General features: G+C 41.8%; 1 protein-coding gene across 3 annotated transcripts; it reads left to right on the top strand.

Annotated features, from left to right (window-relative positions):
* The first annotated feature begins 608 nt into the window (after positions 1 to 608).
* Positions 609 to 11841, top strand: LOC111962709 (TBC1 domain family member 15). 3 transcript variants are annotated; one of them, XR_011479719.1, is made up of 17 exons: positions 609 to 713; positions 2506 to 2604; positions 2682 to 2756; positions 3150 to 3309; positions 3913 to 4120; positions 7392 to 7494; positions 7689 to 7901; positions 8217 to 8345; positions 8643 to 8746; positions 9004 to 9098; positions 9515 to 9631; positions 9858 to 9958; positions 10091 to 10190; positions 10418 to 10537; positions 10738 to 10854; positions 10995 to 11081; positions 11200 to 11672. XR_011479719.1 is itself a non-coding variant. In XM_023986003.2 (17 exons), exons 1-17 carry the CDS (start codon positions 690 to 692, stop codon positions 11401 to 11403), a joined length of 1992 nt encoding a protein of 663 aa, XP_023841771.1. In that variant the 5' UTR covers positions 609 to 689; the 3' UTR covers positions 11404 to 11841. The 3 variants fall into 3 exon arrangements, 2 of the variants coding, with proteins under 2 accessions (XP_023841771.1, XP_023841770.1); XM_023986003.2 differs by having other exon boundaries at positions 8217 to 8303; positions 10440 to 10537; positions 11200 to 11841; XM_023986002.2 differs by having other exon boundaries at positions 10440 to 10537; positions 11200 to 11841.
* The last annotated feature ends 3504 nt before the right edge of the window (positions 11842 to 15345 follow it).

The following is a 15345-nucleotide window of genomic DNA, read 5'->3' as shown; positions in this document are numbered from 1 at the left end:
AACAGGGATGTAAATACATTTGTGGACAAAATTTGAGAGAAATAAGCTTTTTGTGCAAATAGAACATTTCTGGGATCTTTTATGTTTCAGCTCATGAAAGATGGGACCAACACTTTACATGCTGCATTTATATTTTTGTTCAGTATATGTTAGCGATGTGGTCCTGTTCCATGACATATCCAACACTTTACAGGTTTTGGCCATTTTATGGCCAATGGTTGTGACTGTGACCAAGTTTAAGGAGGTGGAGGCTGGTGGGAGGAGCTAAATGAGGACTGGCTCATTGTAATGGCTGGAATACATGGAACAGAGTCAAACATGTGGTTTCCATGTTTGATATCGTTCCATGTTTTCCCATTCCAGCCATTACAATGAGCCCAACCTCCTATAGCTCCTCCCACCTGCCTCCCTTGGTTTAGGGTAAACCAGAGCTTTATATTCCCAAGGCTCTCTCTGGGATACAGGCTATATTCAATGCACCTGCCTCTCCATCTAATCAAGAAAATCCAGAACAAAACGGGCACTTTTTAGATGGTCCCTTTATTTGGGAACTCCGTCTGCGTGGTAACACCCAAGCCTTAATTGCGCCTGCGCTGCTATGGAAATGCGGAAGATGACTTGTCACTGTTGTTGTGGAAGCTGTCAGGCACGTGAGCTGTGCTACGTCGTCGTAAGTGATAATAGGCGATATGTCGGCTGATACTCCTCCCAAGGTACTGAATGCACAACTTGTGTAATATCTTTGCGTCAGTTTTTTCGTATTCAGATGTATCTATCAATAAATGTGAATATAACTGTGGATGGAGTAGTGTCCGTTGATACAGACGCTTGATCTTCCCCACTGTTGGTGGTTTCCATCAGCTGTTTTTCTTTCTTGCTAGCTAACGTAACGTTAGCTGGCTTACCGCCCACAATGCCACGAAAACATATCAATATATCTCGGTAGTTGAATTTATGACCTCGCCTGTGTTGTACTCTGTTTCCGGTTTCAAGTTGCAAAAAACATCAATTAATCGGCCGAGTGTTTGCTCAATTAGCATCTTACTAACGTTACCTAGCTAGCTCATTGCTGGTCTATAACACTAACTAGTTACAGTAGTTTGTTAGCTAAACTGGCTGGCTATTTGGTTCAGTTATGGATTCCCTAGCTAGCCATCTAGCTACCCTCCCACTAAAATGACTGGTTTTCGAAATTGCTCTTAGTAGTACATCTTATACCGCACTGTTCTTTCTGAGATCGCTACCTCTGTCACATGAGAGCCTAACTGACCAATGAACGCAAATGTCAATAATGATGTTTCAGTGGACATCCGTATCCAACGGTCTCGTTGTTGTAGTTGGCAAGTGCACTTGGATGTAACGTGTTACTATACTGCTAGACAGTGGTGGAAAAATTATCCACTTGTCATACTTGAATAAAAGTAAAGAAACTACTTGAGTAAAATTATTTGGTTTTAAATATACTTAATTAAGTATCAAAAGTATAAATCATTTAAAATTCCTTATTAAGCAAACCAGGCAGCAGCATTTTCTTGTTTTTTATATTTACAGATAGCCAGGGTCACACCAACACTGACATTATTTAAGCAATAAGGCACGAGGGGGTGTGGTATATGGCCAATATACCACGGCTTAGGGCTGTTCTTATGCACAACGCATCGCAGAGTGCCTTGACACAACTTTTAGTCATGATATATTGGCCATATACCACACCCCCTCGTGCCTTATCGCTTAAATAATGGCTGAGTGGTGGAGTGTGACCTGGCAATCTGTAAATAAATGGCTGTCAGTAAAAATACATATTTTGTCATATCCGTGGTATATGGGTAGGGCTGTTCTTAGGCAAGACGCAACGCATGGTATATGGTCCGATATACCACGGCTGTCAGCCAATCAGCAATTATAAACTGGGTGGTTCGAGCCCTGAATGCTGATTTGGCTGAAAGCCGTGTAATGTCGCACCGTATATCACGCGTTGAGTCGTGCCTAAGAACAGCCCTTAGCCATGGTCTATTGGCCATATACCACACCCCCTCGGGCCTTACTGCTTAAACAAAGCATGTGTGTTTAGTGAGTCCGCCAGATCAGAGGCAGTAGGGATGACCAGGGATGTTCTCTTGATAAATGCGTGAATTGAAACATTTTCCTGTCCTGCTAAGCATTCAAAATGTAACAAGTTAAATTTGGGTGTCAGGGAAAATGTATGGAGTAAAAAGTACAATATTTTCTTCAGGAATGTAGTGAAGTAAAAGTTGTCAAAAATATGAACAGTAAAGTACAGATACCCCAAAAAACTACTTAAGAAGTACTTTAAAGTATTTTTAATTGAGTACTTTACCCCACTGCCAACTATTGTTGGCCAATATTCTTAGTAATAGTGAGGAAGAATAACATGTAGAATGTCAATGGTAGGCTTTTAAGGCAATATAAAAACACATAGCTAGCTAAGCTGTTTGGAAATAATATCACCTATTCATATTCCTGCTGTATTGTCTTTTTCTTCAGGTGTTATTTGAACATGAAGGTGTTTTCATTCACTCAAATACTGAAGACAGTGAAGAGCAAGATCTGCTTGTTTCTGGGTTCCTACGGATTATTGATAAGGTATCAGTTGTTGATTGTATTTATAATATTTAATTGCTGGTTGAATGATTGCTTATTGTGTTTTTAATGATTACCAGGATGGTGAAATCATCGTGGAATACAAACCCTTGGAGGACACTGTTGATCCATCCAACATGCTCTGTGCTGGCAAGGTTTGAAATGTTCTTTTTTTTAAATGTTTTACTCACTGAAATGCTACCCAGTTGTTCAGCAGCAGTGTACATTTACCACCATGTAAATTGGATGGAAAACCGGTAATGCGTTTCAGATCACAAGTGTTAAGGGTATTATCTGATGCATCTTTATAGAAGATTTGTGTGTATTTGTCAAAGTTTTCAACAATGGCTGATAGGGATAGGCTTCACAAACAACCGCCTTTCAATAACTTTCCCATTAACATTCTTTACGATTCAGAAAATTCCAGAACTCTAACAGTTAGCAGCACCTTTCACACATCTGTTTTAAGATTCTAGAATTTGAATGATAATGATAGGTAAAGGCTTGAATCYTGTTGTTAACGAGGCAAATCCATTCCATTCCCCCAGGATTCCAGCTCAGTGATGGAGTGGGCCTATTGTCCTGGGGAAGAGAGGTCGTCACCTCAGCAGGCCGTGGTGCTGGAGCAGCAGCAAAGCTACGAGACCGAGTGGGACATGATCAACGCAGTCTCCTTTCCCAAGAGGAAACCCTGCTCCAACGGAGAGGGTGGGTGAACAATTGGGTGCATTCGTTGTAGCTCGCCCAGGACCACGGTTGGAATGCAATACATCCTACATGTAACATGAGCTTTGTTGCTGAGGCTTCCTTCAGACTTATTCACTCAACACATGAGTTCATTTACAGCAGAAGTTGACTAATAGTGAGTCACTCAGTAAACCACTACTCGAGTAGAAGTCCAAAAGCAATTGGTTTTAAATATACTTAAGTATCAAAAGTAAAAGTATAAATCATTTCAAATTCCTTATATTAAGCAAATCAGGCAGCACTGTTTTTTTTATTTTATTTTTTACAGGTGGCCAGGGTCATACCCCAACACTCATACATTATTTACAATTATAAACTGAGGTTCGAGCTCTGAATGCTGATTGGCTGAAAGCCGTGATATTTCAGGATGTCATTGAAATGTGTTTCTTGTATATCCCCCTGATATATATATGAAAGAATGATAATCTCTTGCCAAGGTTTGGGCTTTCCTTTGTCAATCTCCACTTTTGGTTTATTAAGGACTGAACTTAGTTTGAATTGCATGTTGACTTAACAGATAATGTCAGAATGAAACTTTGGATTCATTCCTTTGCTTTCTTCCAGGTGCATTGAACCACACGCATGAGAAAAGCAAGTGGTCCTTCACCTTCAGTGTGTGGGACTTGAGGTCTATCACAGTGAAGGAGGAGGGCTGGTCCCGTCTGGTTTTCGGAATGAAGGAGCCACCCACCTCACTGCCATCTCTCCACTTCCACCAGGGGGGTAGTGAAGGCTTCCTTGACTGCCTGAGGAGATACATCATAATCACAGAGTGAGTCTCTCAGTGTCTGGTCTCCTAAACTAGTCTGCATGGTCCAACTGGCTCTGAAATGGAAAATAGTGGTTTGACGATTAATCAATCAAATTGATTTATCAGCAGTTGTCACAAAGTGCTATATTGTAGACACCAAATAGCCAAAGAGCCAGCAGGAGCAACTTTTCAGTGAAAAGTTGTTAGAAAGAAGAGACCTAGAGAGGAACAAGGATCAGACGTTGATTTATTCTGATTCCATCCAATACCGTGGTTYTTGCAGGAGTACAATTTTGTTTCTAAGTGGAATCGTGGATGCTAAATGATCTCTGACAATGTTATGTAGGCCAGGTAATGTTACCATAGTGGATGCAATGTAGTGAATCACCAGCAGAGGGAGCTTCTGAGCCCATTTGAATCACAGGTTGATTATTTTCTTTATTACTACTCCAAAGGACAGTGAATGAGTGACAGTGTGGACAATGACTCAGTATAAAGACACTGTATGAGTGTGTATGTTTACAGACAGTCTAAGAAAACAGTAGTTACACAGTAGCATCAATCCTATTTGTGAGACTTTCTTAGACTGGATTACAAAAAGAAAACCAGCCCCGTCGCGGATGTTGACGTCTTGCTGCCAGACAAATGAAACAACTTTGCGCGCTTTGAGGACAATACAGTGCCACCGACGCGGCCCGCTACCAAAGACTGTGGGCTCTCCTTCTCCGTGGCCAACGTGAGTAAAACATTTAAACGTGTTAACCCTCGCAAGACTGCCGGCCCAGACGGCATCCCTAGCCGCYTCCTCAGAGCATGCACATACCAGCTGGCTGGTGTGTTTACGGACATATTCAACCAATCCCTATCCCCGTCTGTTGTCCCCACATGCTTCAAGATGTCCACCATTGTTCCTGTTCCCAAGAAAGCTAAGGTAACTGAACTAAATGACTATCGCCCCGTAGCACTCACTTCTGTCATCATGAAGTGCTTTGAGAAACTAGTCAAGGATCAGATCACCTCCACCCTACCTGTCACCCTAGACCCACTTCAGTTTGCTTACCACCCCAACAGGTCCACAGACAATGCAATCGCCATCACACTACACACTGCCCATCTGGACAAGAGGAATACCTATGTAAGAATGCTATTCATTGACTACAGCTCATCTTCAACACCATAGTACCCTCCAAACTCATCATTCAGCTTGAGACCCTGGGTCTTGACGTTGCCCTGTGCGACTGGGTCCTGGACTTCCTGATGGGCCACCCCGTCAGGTGGTGAAGGTAGGAAACAACCTCTCCACTCCGCTGATCCTCAACACTGGTGCCCCACAAGGGTGCGCTCTCAGCCTTTGCCTGTACTCCCTGTTCACCCATGACTGCGTGGCTATGCACGCCTCCAACTCAATCATCAAGTTTGCAGACGACCCTACAGTGGTAGGCTTGATTACCAACAACGAAGAGACGGCCTACAGGGAGGAGGTGAGGGCCCTTGGAGTGTGGTGCCAGGAAAATAACCTCTCAACGTTGACAAAACAAAAGAGATGATTGTGGACTTCAGGAAACAGCAGAGGGAGCACCCCCCTATCCACATCGACGGGACAGCAGTGGAGAAGGTGGACTCAGTGTTCGTATCACCGACAAACTGAAATGGTCCACGCACACAGACAGTATGGTGAAGAAGGCGCAACAGCGCCTCTTCAACCTCAGGAGGCCGAAAAAATGTGTCTTGTCACCGAAAACCCTCACTAACCTTTACAGGTGCACAATTTGAGAGCATCCTGTTGGGCTGTATCACCGCCTGGTACAGCAACTGCACCGCCCACAACCGTAAGGCTCTCCAGAGGGTGGTGCGGTCTGCTTAACGCATCACCGGGGGCAAACTACCTGCCCTCCAGGACACCTACAACACCCGATGTCACAGGAAGGCCAAAAAAGATCATCAAGGGCAATAACCAACTGAGCCACTACCTGATCACCCCGCTTCCATCCAGAAGGCGAGGTCAGTACAGGTGCATCAACGCTGGGACAGAGAGATTGAAAAACAGCTTCWAGCTTAAGGCCATCAGATTGTTAAACAGCCATCACTAGCACAGAGAGGCTGTTGCCTATACACAGACTTGATATCATTGGCCACTTTAATAAATGGAACACTAGTCACTTATAATAATGCCACTTTAAGAATGTTTACATATCTCACTTTACTCATCTTATGTATATACTGTATACTGTATCCTTCACTATCTATTCTTTATCTATTGCATCTTAGCCGCTCTGTCACTGCTCATCCATATATTTTATACTTATATATTCTCATCCCATTCCTTTACTAGATTGTGTGTATTAGGTTTTGTTGTGGAATTTGTTTAGATATTAGGTTTTGTTGTGTAATTGTTAGATATTACCTGTTAGATACTGCTTCACGGTCGGATCTAGAAGCATAAGCATTTCGATACACATGGTTAGCAGATGTTATTGTGAGTGTATGTGACCAATAAAATTTGATTTGGTTTTGAGGGATAAATGCCAAAATTACCTCTTGTAGCAATGCCCACCATTAGACCAGGGGTTAATTGGTAGGTACAATTGCTTAAGCTACCTGTGTTTTTCCTTTTTTGGGCTCTGACAAAGTATTTTTTTTATCAGCTGAAACACTGGACTTTTCATGGTGTTTCTTATCTATATGCTAATGCTAGTGATTTGCATAAGGTGTATAGCAAACACTTGGTTTCCCTCTCCTGGTCCCCTCTTCTGTCTGACTGACTGATGTTGGGGTTAGCGGGCAGTTTCTCCTCATGAAAGAGTCTGGTTTTCTGTTTGAGGCAAATATCACAACAGATAATTCCCCCTATATAGAGGCACTGTGCTCCTCTATCGCAGTCGGAGCAGATAGCTGTTATTAAAGTTCTTATCATGGCTTTTCATAATGAAATTGTTTGGATTAAGTGCCGGCCGGCCATTTTCATCCAGGCGTCTGGTTAGAACTGAAAACAGGCGATGAATGACATCACATCCTGTACCATGCCTTGTCTCACATTGTATATCTTATTTTTGTATGATTAATCCTTTATTAATTGACGTGAATTTGAATAATATTGAGGCTTTCATGGGCTTTGCATGACAAAGAAATCCCTCACGTTTTTGAGGTATAGGGTATATGTTGTGTTCTGTCCCTCCCCTCATATAGAATGCCTTTATCTGAAATAGAGCTCACTTGATAGGGATGGATCTCTACTTAGGCTGATGACAACAAATACATATTTTTTAAATTCTCTATTTCCTCATGTTTTCAGGGCCCCAGATGATGAAACCTGCCTGCTGGTCAGCACTCCCAACCGAGCTCTCTCTCAGTCCTTCGAGAACCTTCTGGACGACAACAACTACGGCCTTGTTACTGTATGTGTCGTACATATACCTGTTATACGAATGGCACTTACCTGTATGGAAAAAAACTTACTGTAGCAAAACGGTTTGCACAGAATTTAGTTTTTGTTATTAGATTAGTTCAGGTAGTACATCTCTGTTTCAGTGAGTTTTTTTTTTTACCTCAGTTTGGTTGCCTAATTATTTTGACCCTGTTTCCCCAACAGAAGCTGAAGAAGGATCCCTATGTGACGACGTTGGGCGGCTTCTCCAAGGTCACCAACTACATCTTCGACGCGTTCCGCGGCCCCGAGCTGGAGCAGCAGCAGCGGCAGCCCCATGAGGAGGTAGCTGACCTGGACATCCTGGGACTGGGAGAGGTCATCCCTGGCCTGGAGATCAACCAGCAGGAGGAACCTGGCTTTGAGGTTATCACCAGGGTGAGTAGTACATAAAAACTACGGGACCATTCTATGCCTACATTATCTTTATTTCATGACTTTACTTGTGTCTTGCACCTGGACGTTGCTGTATGTGCGTACACTACATCTGATGTGATTAGTGAGTAGGGGATCCCCTGGTCTGACTATGGCTTTATCTTCCGAGGCAAGCCAGCAGCTGGATGCAGGGTGTAATGATAACGGCTGGTGGCACAATAGGTGTTTGGTCTCCAGCTGGGGTTTGTCTTTTAACGTGGTTACAGTGCAGAAGAGTGCATGGTCTTATTGGTTGCCGTTCTGTTCTGTCTATCTCAGATGGACCTGGGCGCCAGGCCAGAGGTAACCAGGAGGGAGCCACTGTCTGCAGAGGACTGGGCTAAGCACCAGGACCAGGAAGGAAGGGTGAAAAATGTCCCTCAACTCAAGAAAATCATATTCAAAGGCGTACGTTGAGTTTTGAGGGGATTTGTAAAATTACCAGAATGATGAAGCACCTTCTCTAGTAAATCTCCAGCGAAACTCTCTGGGACAGTTTCCCAGACACAGAATAAGCCTAGTACGGGACTAAACGGCACTTTAAATGGAGAATCTCTATTGAACATGCTATTTAGCCCAGGGCTAGGCTTAATGTGTGTCCGCCAAACAGACCTTCTAGATACATTGGTGTGGTAACTAACTATCCATAAAAATTCTGGGTATGTCTGTAAAGTGATTCCTGTTAATGTTGTGCTGATCCTGCAGGGCTTGTGCCATGCAGTGAGGAAAGAGGCCTGGAAGTTTCTGCTGGGGTATTACACCTGGGACAGCACCTATGACGAGCGGAAAGGCCAACAGAGGAGGAAAACGTATGTGTGCTTTACCAAGAGAGACATTATATATGAAACGGACATGTTTTTCTTTTAAGACAGGAATAGCCAAATGCAGATTTTGAGCGGTTTCATTACCATCAAAGTGGCTGTTCTTACCATGAAGGTCATAAGGTCTTTGTTGACATTTTCCTTTGTTAACCAGCAGAGCCATATGTGATTGTGAAATATCAGCAAAGTAAAATGTAATTCTGAAGATATTCTCTTCCCTCTCTTGCTTCCCCCTGGTGAATAAGGGATGAGTACTTCAGGATGAAGCTCCAGTGGAAGTCGGTGAGTGAGGAGCAGGAAAGGAGAAACTCCAGGTTAAGAGACTGCAGGAGCCTGATAGGTAATATATATATATATATCTACCCTGCTGTCTTAGGAGAGTTGTTGTTGATGATTCATTTCAAATCAAATGTTATTGGTCACATACACGTGTTTAGCAGATGTTATTGCGGGTATAGTGTAATGCTTGTGCTTCTAGTTCTGACAATGCAGTAATATCTACAAGTAGAATCTAACAATTTCACAACATATACCCAATGCACACAAATCTACAAGTCATTTGAAGCCTATTGGCTTTTGTCTGTTTCATCACTTGTGTTGTTTTTACTGTTAAATGTGTTGTGATTTTAAATGCACTTTTACATACATTTTGTTCAGGGATGCATCTGTAATGACTGCCTTAGCATGGTGTACCTTTCCTGAACTAGGCGTTGTATGGTTCTTTATTTATCATCTGTGAATGTGTTGTCTTCTCAGAGAAGGACGTGAACAGAACAGACAGAACCAACAGGTTCTATGAAGGCATAGACAACCCAGGCCTGGTGTTACTACATGACGTCTTGATGACGTACTGCATGTATGATTTTGATCTGGGTAAGTTATAGCATTATTGCCAAGACGTGCAGCAGAGATGATCATTTATATGTGAATGAAAAGGTTATCTGATTGGCATAGATGCAATCGATGTCCCTTATTAAGAAATGATTGTAATTTACCTGTGGTAACAGCAATCATGAGCTGATAACTGCATATCAGTGCGGTTTTTGTTACGATCACCTTAATTAACGTTGTGGGAATGTTTCCTTGTACTTGTCTCCAGGTTATGTTCAGGGTATGAGTGACCTCCTCTCCCCGATCCTCTATGTGATGGACAACGAGGTGGATGCCTTCTGGTGTTTTGTCTCCTTCATGGATCAAATGGTGAGTAATCAGATTAGCTTTGTTTTGTCTGCTGCTGATAGTTTAGTTTTGTTTCGTCAATGTTAACTTTGATGTGCCTGAGTGTGACCCTTTCATGACTCAACCATAACGTGTGTGTGTACGCGCGCGCAGCACCAGAACTTCGAAGAGCCGATGCAGGGCATGAAGACTCAGTTGATCCAGCTCAGTACTCTGTTGAGGCTGCTGGACCTGGCCTTCTGGAACTACCTCGGTACGTAACACATTATAAAGTATTATATACTTTTATATATTTTTATTTTGCATGAAGCCATAAAGATTGAGGCAAATCCTGAAAAGAAAACTAAGCAAATATGCAGATTATCAACCAATACCAATAGTATTTTATAGGTTGTTGTTTTTAACTAAATTAAAACTATCTTTGAAAATGAAGTAGCGACTGACTACCATCCTTGGTCCCATCTGATTTCTCCTCATCAGTGTTTTGTTTTGGTTCCTCCAGAGTCACAGGATTCAGGTTACCTGTATTTCTGTTTCCGGTGGTTACTGATCCGCTTCAAGAGGGAGCTCAGTTATCCAGATGTCCTTCGTCTGTGGGAGGTGAGTGCTGTTCATCCATCGACCTATCAGCGTAAGTGTCTCCCTTGTAATTTAGGGGGAAGTCAATCTGTCAGTCTCGCGCTTATGAGATTTATTTAATGATTCAAGTTGATGCTTTTATTACTTTTCTTTTTGACTTCATGGTTTATCTTTATGCATTCTGATGGATCTTGTTAATAAGACTTCCTGGTTCTGCTCAGGTCATGTGGACTGGCCTGCCCTGCCAAAACTTCCATCTGCTGGTGTGCTGTGCCATCCTAGACTCAGAGAAAAGGAAAATCATGGAGGAAAACTACGGCTTCAATGAGATCCTCAAGGTAACAGCTGTTATTTGCAAGTTTCAACTGGTTTGTCAGTTGAGTTCTTTTTTTAATCAGACATATTTTCAAGGTGGGTTGTTTGGAGTGTTTTCTAAGTTATTTAGTTTTAAATGTCATTGTTTTGTATGTTATCACAGCACATCAATGAACTTTCAATGAAGCTGGACATTGAAGAAATCCTTCACAAATCAGAGGCAATTTGTATGCAGATCAGAAGTTGTAAGGTACAGTATGTTCAATGATTGCTATTTATTTATACTTTCAATTAAGTCAATAAACTGCAGATTCATAATTACATATTGGTTGTATAGATCTACATTTTCTTATTTAATTTCCTTTCAGGATTTGCCTCATTCAATAAGTGAGATCCTGGGATTCAACACAGAAAGCACATTTCCCAGATTAGAAGGGAGGGAGTTTGGAACTCTTGATTCACCTCAGTCCCCCATACCCACACAGAGACAGGAGGTCTTCTCCAATGGTCACAACAGACATTACAGAGAACCCCCTACTCACAACGGCTGCAAAGTCTCCTTCATATCATAGTGAACAATTTCATTCACACAGACTTTGCAATGTCCACATACCAGAAAGAGTATTTTGGATTCAGTTATTGGATAAGTTGGTAACTGAAACCAGTTTATCAAGTACCCTTAAGAAGAAATTTGAAGAGAAAAGAATGTAAAAATGATTTCAAATTGTATTGTTTTTGTAATTTCTTGTACCATATTGTCTTTCATTGAAATGGTAAGTCATTCCTTCAATCCTTGCTAAGGATATTTTGTAAAGATGGGCAAGGTGAGTTTGCATTGTAAAGTAATAATGTGCTGTTTTTTATTTAAACTATAACCTTTTCCTGAGTCATGCACACAAGTATTAAAATATAGTCCTGGGATTTCAATGTTTATTGATTCAAAATTTGAAAAGTTAAGGAAAGGCTACAGAGTTAAGATTTGTCTGAATATTAATTTGGTAGTAAATGACAAAAGGCTGTGCAATATGTGTTGTCTAGACACTTTTAAAGATTAAAATATTTAGAACAAAACAACAACCAACATGTCCTTGTTACTCAGCTTTCCCAGTAAATAAAAATATAGCCTTTGATTGTGTACTCAAACTCCAGTACCAATGCATGTATTTAGGTTCATAAGATTGGACCTTTTCTTAGTGATGAAAGATTTAATTTTAACTCTCATATGTATCTGGTACTATATTGATAAAGCCTCTTGAGTAGAAGGATCAGGTCCGACCTCGGAGACGTGGCCCAAAAATACTATTTGAGCAAGGTTGGGTCCGGRCCACCCACATCACTTGTACGTAACATTTTCCTGTAAGACTTCCTTTGACCATATTTGGCAAAAACTAAACCTGATTTTTGGGCTCCAAAATATCAATGATATTACAATTTTGTTGACTGTTTATACCATAGTATTAAAAAATTATGTTTTGCTTGTTTTCCAACTATTTTAATTGTGGACTGTCTATCTAGCCCAGGAAGAAAACAGTAGTGAGTTCTTCAGAACTCATTGAGTTGTGGACTAATACTTAAGGCAATAAAAGCAGTTCTTTTAAGATTTATTTCAATTTATCCTGTTGAATATGCGACTGATCGTGTTACATGTGTTGTCATTTCCCAACTTTTTTTAGCCAAATTACTAAGAATAGGATGTATTTCTACTGTTTTGAAATACTCTTTTTAGTGATTTGGCTACAAATTTTTCATCTCATAGTTTGATAATGCACTTGACCTCGGATTAAGAATACGTCTCTATCTTCACTTGAAAATGAATAGTTCAGTTAAAATGAATGTACGGTAGTGTGTGTGCACTGATAACAGATCCGTATTTACAAGAACTGTTTCCTGTCACTTTAGGCATTGTCCTAATTCACATGGGGATATAGCTTTTGTGTTGTTGGTGTGTTGCAAGAAAACCTTAACCTGTTGGATTTTTTGTTGTTGCAATTTTCCGTAATGTCAGCAATCTGCATTAGCCTTTGTCTCAAATATTTACATGGTATACGCCCTTTTTTATTCAAATTACTTCTTCCAGTGATTCAGGAAGTTTTGCAGAAATGTCACACTGTGAGTCATTTCACTGCTGCTTGAAGTATCAGTAACTCACGTCTTCCCCCATAATTCCACTTAAAATGCAGGCCATGCACAGCTTCCAAGTGGCATTTCGCCCTTTCAAGTCTGATAGACGTCAGGACGTGACGTTCTTCAGCCTTGAGGACAGTTCACAGTGATGCCTGTGTCTTTGATGGAAGACATTTGGAGATGTCTCAGACATAGATTGAGGGTCTCAGACTGGGAGGGAATGGGAAGAGTGAGGTGGAGGTAGCCTGCCTATCACAACGATCTGCTCATAATGGGCAGGCAGTTAGAACAAAGCAGCAGCACCCCGGCCTCGGCTCCTGTCTCCCAACGCTCTTTCATTTCCTGTCCCACAGGAAATTGCCTCAGTCAGCCGATAGCTTATTGCCCACAACTATGATTTATTTATCTGTCATCTCCCTGGGTTTTCATTAAAGAAGAGGCTCAGGCTGCTTTGTGTTGACTGACAGGTGCTTACTCACCTATCTGTAAACATTGGGGTTGATAATGACTGAATGGCAGAAAGAGTCTGAGTATTCAGAATGGACAGCACAATTTGTTGGGAAGCCAAACACACCCAGTCTCATCAGTTTCGGTGTGATGATACACAATATTAGTTAATCCAACTATCACCATAGATTATGTAAATTGTATATGAAGATGAGAATTTTGTCCATTACATTCACCGTCCATGATTGTCTCCATGTTGTCATTTCCAGGGGTATGATGGAAGACCACACCTTATTGGATGGGGACAACAGATGTTAAACCGTATCTGAAGTACTCAATTTTTCCCCCTTTTTCCTTTGATCAAATGCCAATCATGGTTTTGTAGATCAGGTTTAAAGTACAGTAGGCCAATACCAGAAGAGGATGGTGGTATGAGCTATAGAAGGACAGGCTCATTGAAATGGCTAGAATGGCATCAGGACCACAATGGAAATACGTCCCAGACTTACTGCTGGTGTCCTTTACAAAGAAGGAGAGCTGTTCTACGAGTGGTCTAATAAAAAAGTCTATAGAGGGGCCGTTACTGCATCAATGCCCGCTACAATAGGGCACCCTGGAGGTTTTGTAACATTCTTGTGTAATTTCGGCAAAGTATAAAAAGTGGCAATTTTAGGGTGTTGAATAGCCAAAAAGTTGTTATTTGGTTATCTGACCAGAACTTAAATACCCATCCAGGACAGTAGAGAACGTGTTCTGAAATTGGACAGTGGGGTCACTTCTGTGTTTCTTGTAAAAGGTGTTGTCAACCAGTTGTCTATAACACTCATTTACATAAACAGTCCTATCCATGAGTACAACCGACCCACCCTTATTAGCAGGGCGGATAAAGGCTGACGTATCGGATTGTAAATCAAGCAAAGCTTGTTTTTCATCCTTAGGTAAATTATGGAAAGATATGTACTCCTGTTTGTTCTTAAGGAGATGAACATATTTTTCAACAAGTCTGCAATATGTCTGAATAGAGTGATTGCGATTGGCTGGAGGTAAAGAAATAATAAAATAACTTGTACTTCTAAAAGGAGTCGGAGTATGTGCAAGTTTGCAGACGACACTACAGTGGTAGGCTTGATTACCAACAACGACGAGACGGCCTACAGGGAGGAGGTGAGGGCCCTCGGAGTGTGGTGTCAGGAAAATAACCTCACACTCAACGTCAACAAAACAAAGGAGATGATTGTGGACTTCAGGAAACAGCAGAGGGAGCACCCCCCTATCCACATCGACGGGACAGTAGTGGAGAGGGTAGAAAGTTTTAAGTTCCTCGGCGTACACATCACGGACAAACTGAATTGGTCCACCCACACAGACAGCATGGTGAAGAAGGCGCAGCAGCGCCTCTTCAATCTCAGGAGGCTGAAGAAATTCGGTTTGTCACCAAAAGCACTCACAAACTTCTACAGATGCACAATCGAGAGCATCCTGTCGGGCTGTATCACCGCCTGGTACGGCAACTGCTCCGCCCACAACCGTAAGGCTCTCCAGAGGGTGGTGCGGTCTGCTTAACGCATCACCAGGGGCAAACTACCTGCCCGCCAGGACACCTACACCACCCGATGTCACAGGAAGGCCATAAAGATCATCAAGGACAACAACCACCCGAGCCACTGCCTGTTCACCCCGCTATCATCCAGAAGGCGAGGTCAGTACAGGTGATTCAAAGCAGGGACCGAGAGACTGAAAAACAGCTTCTATCTCAAGGCCATCAGACTGTTAAACAGCCACCACTAACATTGAGTGGCTGCTGCCATACATGTAAAACATGTATCACTAGCCACTTTAAACAATGCCACTTAATATAATGTTTACATACCCTACATTACTCATCGCATATGTATATACTGTACTCTATACCACCTACTGCATCTTGCCAACTTTATGTAATA

This window comes from Salvelinus sp. IW2-2015, linkage group LG4q.1:29 (assembly GCF_002910315.2).
Source record: "Salvelinus sp. IW2-2015 linkage group LG4q.1:29, ASM291031v2, whole genome shotgun sequence".
Classification (NCBI taxonomy): Eukaryota; Metazoa; Chordata; class Actinopteri; order Salmoniformes; family Salmonidae; genus Salvelinus; species Salvelinus sp. IW2-2015.
This window is presented reverse-complemented; position numbering and strand designations above follow the sequence as displayed.

What these genes read in the sequence shown, in the direction of transcription:
- LOC111962709 (XM_023986002.2), top strand. Translation starts at nt 690, where the DNA reads ATGTCGGCTGATACTCCTCCCAAG. An exon ending in AGACTGCAGGAGCCTGATAG is followed by an intron (nt 9,099 to 9,514) that starts GTAATATATATA and finishes TTGTCTTCTCAG; the next exon opens with AGAAGGACGTGAACAGAACA. An exon ending in TGCAGATCAGAAGTTGTAAG is followed by an intron (nt 11,082 to 11,199) that starts GTACAGTATGTT and finishes ATTTCCTTTCAG; the next exon opens with GATTTGCCTCATTCAATAAG.